Source organism: Felis catus, chromosome C1 (assembly GCF_018350175.1).
Source record: "Felis catus isolate Fca126 chromosome C1, F.catus_Fca126_mat1.0, whole genome shotgun sequence".
In the NCBI taxonomy this organism is placed as follows: Eukaryota; Metazoa; Chordata; class Mammalia; order Carnivora; family Felidae; genus Felis; species Felis catus.
In genome coordinates, this window is record NC_058375.1 from 130941154 (window position 1) to 130947646 (window position 6493).

At 35.4% G+C, this 6493-nt stretch overlaps 1 protein-coding gene across 1 annotated transcript in view; it reads right to left on the reverse strand.

Annotated features, from left to right (window-relative positions):
- LOC101095597 (thymocyte nuclear protein 1-like) overlaps positions 1-6218 on the reverse strand; it is a 28149-nt gene extending 21931 nt beyond the window's left edge. The window contains exons 1-2 of the mRNA XM_023257856.2: positions 6051-6218; positions 4035-4184 (exon numbers count right to left, since the gene is read on the reverse strand). Coding sequence (XP_023113624.2) covers positions 4035-4184; positions 6051-6218 — 318 coding nt within the window. The remainder of the gene's footprint in view (positions 1-4034; positions 4185-6050) is intronic.
- Between the last annotated feature and the right edge of the window lie 275 nt (positions 6219-6493).

The window sequence follows — 6493 nt, forward strand, 5'->3', positions numbered from 1 at the left end:
ATTGGTGAGTGCATCTCTGCTTGAAACCAACATCTCAATATATGATTTCCTTTAGAATATCTGTGTACTATGTTGGAGGAGGGGGTGTAAAAAATGTTTTATTCTTCAACCAAAAAAAGTCCTTTTCTCAAAAGTTGTATAGATTTTTAAAAATTATTCTGGCAAAAAAAAAAAAGATAATTGAACAGTCATGTGAGATAGGTTTATGTATGGAAATCAAGTTAAGAGTAAATATATAGATATAGCTATAGATAGATGTAGTGCAGAAACAGATGTAGATATAGAGGTAGATATAATATTGACCTTGTAACAAAATCAAACATTCATTTATCTACCTATCTTTTATTTATTTATTTATTTATTTATTTATTTATTTATTTATTTATTTATACATACATACATACATACATACATACATACAAGCTGGATATTTTGGTTTTGAAAATTTCCAATAATCTATTTGGGTTATTTTTGCCCAGTGCAGTAAATAGGTTACTTTCAAGCTAATTGGAACTAATTGAGTAAAAATAAGGCAGAGTCTTATAGAGAATACATAGCTTCTTCCCCTACAATACAGCCCTCCCAAATTCTTTGTATTTACACTTACTTAGATGCCATTGTAAAATCAAAACAACTTTAAAGGAGAAGGGAAACATGAGGGGTAAAATGCTTGGGTAGGCCGCCAACTACAGAGAGTGTTTAGGATGTTAATTTCAACCATGGTTGATCGGCGAGCAAGAGGACATTTTGGGGTTTATACTTGACATTACTTACAAATGTGTTCATTATGTATAAAATATTTTACCTTAAGCCTGTTTAACTAATACCTTTATCTCCTCATTTGAGTGACATGATTTAGGGTGTTGTGAGGTGGATGGTGAGTGTGCCATACCCATCACATACCCATACGCTCATCTGTCCCACAGCACCCCTTTTCCTGTCATTGCTGTGGTCCAAGTCTCTTGCCTTAACTCAAGATTTCTGTTTATTACTACAGAGAATTTCTCTGCATACTTATTTGCTCCTCAGCTTGCCATTTTGACTTTATATCTACCTATTTGATTACCATGGTTGCAAGATGATGGATTGAACACATTGCAGCTTGTCTCTCTTATGTTCCTGGTCCCTAAAAATGGCTTAAGAAATGGCAATAAATCCAAAATTACAGCAAAAAAGATAAGGGTGTGTTTTTGGGGCTCATTGGCCCACACACTGTGAGAATCCTTTGAAGCCCAAAATAGTTGAAGGAGAATTTAAGTGGGAATGGCTACTGAGAATGCCTGAGGATTATTGCTGCAAAATGGGAATGGGCCACATCTGGAAGTGTTTGTGGTTACCAGGAGCCTGGAGGGCTCAAAGGCCAGCTCTGGACTACTTTGTTGGTTGTGCCATTGCAGGAGCATCTGTCTCTCTCCTTGCTCATTAACTCCTACCTCATGATTGTCCAGGCTGGGAGGGGCTCTAGACACAGAAAGTGCCAGAGTTTGAGTTAGGTATACACATATGCAACTCCTTTTTAAAAATTAGTTTATCATACATTCTATGTGCAGAGTTTAGATCTATATGACCTAGTGAATTTATATTAGATAGCATAGGAAGCTCAATTCTATTCAAACCTTTCCCTCCTAACACAGGGCAAAGACAGATGAAGTGTAAAAAAGAAAAAATAAAACATGGCCCAGAAGTGTTGAACAGTGAGTAGCAATAAAGTTCTCCCCTTCTTACTGCTCCTGGTTTGAGGCTTGGCTGTAGTAAAATAAAGAGGATCTAAAGTTTAATTTTGCTTCTGTTTTGAAATTTGTATTTCATTATGTTTACTATTACCATTTATAGTGATGTAGAAGGTAAGTGTCCTTTACCTTAAAATTTTACAAGAGCATTTTATATCAATGCAATGTCATTTTCATCTGAGCCATACCTGAGAGTCAGAATAATATTCGGAGTTAATCAACTCTTCCCCTCGATCCCCAATTATTACCACTTTTGAAAATAAGTATCTTTCTGTAATAGATTATGTTCACTGAGTTGGAGCTAAGAGAGAGAGTAACTAATCTGAAGAATTAATCAACAGTCCCTCCCTGGTTCCTAAATAATCATCATGATTTCAATAAATTCTTCAGTTTGCTCTTGGCAAATGAGTCTTCCTATGTTGTCTAGAGTGTTTTAAAAACTCATGCTATAAAATGCTTATTGTAGACACTTTAGGCAGGTGTACAGAAATAACTATGATAAACCAGCAATGTGTGATGAATGACCTTTCAGACTTAGCACAGATGACTGGCAAATGCATGTGAGAAAACAGACTTTTCTAAGCAGTTCACATGGGAGATGGTGTACAACTTAGAATCATCTATCAGAGAAGACTGAGCTGGCATTAATTCTAAAAACCCGTTAGTATAATTCTTCAATTAATGGATAAGTAAACTGAAAATTAGGGTAATTAAGTGATATATGGAGTCCTGCAGTCCATTAGTGCCAGAATCAAGACTAACACCAAGGTTTTCTCACTATCAATTCAGTACTTTCTCACAACATTACACTAAACAACAATAGAACAGTGATTGATGAACTATGATTATTTAATCCAATCTACCTTGGTTTGAAAACACCAATTCAATATTTTATTTAAGCCAACTGAAACCGAAAGGAGCAAATCCAAACTTAAAGATATTGAAGGCAATTACTATTCAATCCGTTATGCAGTTAATAAATACATCTAGAAAGTATGCTACATATTATCGAGTAATTCATCTTCCCCAAAGACATGAATTCTGCATGTCATACTTTCCGTTTAATAGCACAAACTGTAGCAAGTAGATAGGTATGTGCATATTTTTCTGACATGTTTATTAAAGCTGTACAACAGCTACTAAATAGATATTCTGAGAGCAAGGAGTTCTAATTTCAAAGGAGGCTTATTGACTTCTATTCAGTTTCTTATAGGAAAGCCTTGGGGAAGGGGTCTTTAAGAACTTGGTGGATGAGGAAAATGGTATAACTGGAACAGAGGTGAAAATTCAACAAGTTGAGGACAACATAAGACTACAAAGTTACTTCAAGAAGTGGTAGAACTTTATACTTTCTTGAAAAGTTTGCCCAGGGCTGGCCATGTTAATCACAGTTAACAATCACTTTTAAACTGTCTATTGCTCTTACTGGATCATAAGAGGCAAATCTAACTCTTTTGACGTTACTGTTGTGAGTCTAGTGAGGACTGAGATAACCTGCAGCCCCAAAACCTAACTCTTAGGACTAAATATGAAGGCTGCCTCCATCAACATTCCAGTATTATTTATTCTGGAAAATTATTTCCCAGAAAGATAAAGATATAAAACAGTAAATAACTTCATTGTTTGCTTCAGGATCTTCTCCAAAATGCAATAATCTAAAAGGAATGCGCTCAATCAGACTTTTTCTAGAACAACAGTTTTATTTAGGTAGGCAGCCTTCTGAGGACAATAGATGGTTCAAATAGGCAAAGAGATCACTCATCCCAATATTAGTAACTCAGGAACACTTATCTAAGATCCTTACCTTCATTTGTCCACAGAACCTAAACCAGGATATCAAAAACTGTACTCTGTCCAAATCAGATTCAAGCCCTAAACACCTAACTTCAACCACCGAAGCCTTAAACCCTAGAAATAACTATTTCCCATCTTCCCCTTTTAAGAAACTGAATGTCTCTTAAGGTGATGCTCTCCCTTACTCTAACAAGTTAATCAACTGAGCTTTCTTTGATCAACATTTTAATTTGGTGGTCTGTTTGGGGAGTTGTCAGCTGACATTACTAATAGCAAAGAGGGTTTTTGGCCAAAAGAGTTGCAACTACTGTATTATTCAGAAGATGTATCTTCAAGTTTTTGCTAGGACGTTGATCCATTTATTTTTCCATTATCACTTCTTTGTTAGATAAGAGGTTATGGGAAGTATTTGTGTCAGAAATTATTAGTCAGCATTTTATGTCCTTTTTCCTGACGGTCACTCCACAAGCACCTGTAAAATACAGCTGCTAGATTTTTCCCACTACTGACCTGCTGGGAGACAGGGCAGCTTTGCCTGGCTTTCTCTTCCTTCACTCTCTCCTTTGCACAGGAGTATGCAGATATAGCTGATGCCTTGGCCACCATGCTGACTCTCAACTCAGCTAATTTCTTTGCTCCCCGTGGAGGCATGAAGAGGTCCTGTTAACACCAAAAGAAAAGCTAGGAGTTTTCCTAGAGGCTACTCTGCCTGACTGAGCTGTGAGCTGAGTTTCCCTTCATGTGACCTCCCTTCGTTTTGTTGAGGAGCCAGGTGAGGAACATTTCTATCCCTAATTCCAAATGTGAATGTATGTGGGGGAAGATAATCCCCTGAGACTAGGAATTTCCCTGAACCTACAAAACAAGCACTGTACTTTGAGGCAGAGAGAAGAGATGGTGGCACGCCTGTGACCAACTGCCTCTGTATATTTAATGTTCCTTCTGTCTGCAATCCAACAAGGTCAGAAAAGGCAGAATCAAGGCTGGCTTCATGGGCATGTGACCTGTGCAGTTGTACAGGGTCACATACTTGGTTTAATACCCGGTTGTCACTGTCTTGATATTGTCATGATATTTGACCAAGGGGCCTGCTTTTTCATTATGAAAATTACCTAGGTGGCCCTGGGCAGGCTTTTTTTTAGCTTTTTTTCTAGACACCATGGTCCTTTATGTAGAGCCTTAAAGTCCAGTGTCAAATAGAAGATGATAAATTCTCTAAAATTCTCTCTTGACAATCTTGCCTTTCTTGCTGCAAAATATTGCTGCCTATCTTGAAGAATCAAAAATCCAAGTATAGGTAATGAAATTTGAACTCTCCCTTTTGAAGCTACTTTTTAATAATTTTAACCTCTAGCTGGCCCAAGGCAGAAGAAATCTGGAGAATGCCATGTAAACAGAATTTTATATATAATTAATAAAAACATAAAAGCAAAATACAAGCAGCACTGGTTAAAAAATAAATAATTGGGTTAAATATTGGTAATAAATATGAAAAGGTTTCCTCTTTTGTAACAAATACAGATTAATAAAAATAAGATAAATGCCACAGTGGAAAAATATGAAAACATACACAAATACCCCATTAATATGTAAAACAGTAGTCATGCTTGATTAAAAAAAAAAAGAAATGCAAATACAAGGAAGTATTTTATCTCCCAATCAATTGTAAAATAATTTTAAGGGTTAAAAATTCCTTCAAGATTGCCAATATCCATTCTTATCTGTTGCTGACAGTAGAACAGACTACACTATGCATAACCCAAATTTTCATGTTATTTATTCATTTCATCCAGTAATTTTACCTGAAGTAATTTACCATAAAGAAAGGCGCTGTCAAACAGTTATGTATAAAAAATTCACAGCAATGTTATCCATAGTGTAGACAGTATGACACTAGACATGTAGAAATAATCAGAGATGCAGTCCAGAATTTATATGTAAAGATGTTCACTGTAGTGTTATTCATAATAGAGACAGTTCCCACCTTTGTATACAATGTTTCCTTGAAAATATGTATGTATTCAGAATGCCAGTAGGATGAAAAACAGACTTACATAAAATAAAGATGTTTCTATTCCATGAGAACCAGAAATATCATAAATCTCTAATAAAACCTTGCCAAAATTACAATTTCAGTGAAATACTCCCAGATATCCCACTTTATATTCTACTTTGTTTCAGTTTTATCTTGAGAATGATACTTTTTCTTATTAGTATCTGTGGTTGTTTCATTCTTATATAATCACATAATAAAAAAAAGAATTCTGAAAAAAACAAGTCCTCAATTAATTGCACAAACTTGAAGAACCAAAATCAAATAGGCTAATGTTTTTGTTCATTATCTGATTTACTCATATTAAGGATTCTATTCAGCATGTGAGATTTGTTTTAGGGAGAGTAGCACATATTTCATGAGAATTTGGATTTTGAAAATGAAATACATAAGTCAAAACCACTATGGTTAAAAAAAATTAAAAGTACCCAAAGTACTCAACATAAGTCTTCAAATAGGAGAATTATAAATACTTTACAGGAAAGCCTTTCAATTCCTTGGAATACTGGAGGAGCTATTCCAGGTGGAGAAAATTTTAGTTCATGGGCTTTCTGGACAACATACACAAACTTAGCTGTTTTAGGAGTAATTCGACTGTGGGTAAGGAAAAAGTTTTCCTCAACCCTCTTAGGATTCCTCATTGGGTCTGAAAATTAAACTGACAAAAACAGATTCACAAGTGAAGAGAATATACATTCACTTAATACAGCTTAATGTGACACAAGAGACTTCATAAGGCAATTAAAACCCGGAGAAACAGACCTGAGTTTTTTTAATGAGCAGTGAGATGAAAAGTGGGCTATCCTATAGAAATATGATAGGTAAGACAGTGTGAGGTTGGTGGAGTAAACTGGGAAACTTAGCAAGACTTGTTTGTTCAGATTCTTGATATCTCTTTGTCTTCACACATAAGGAT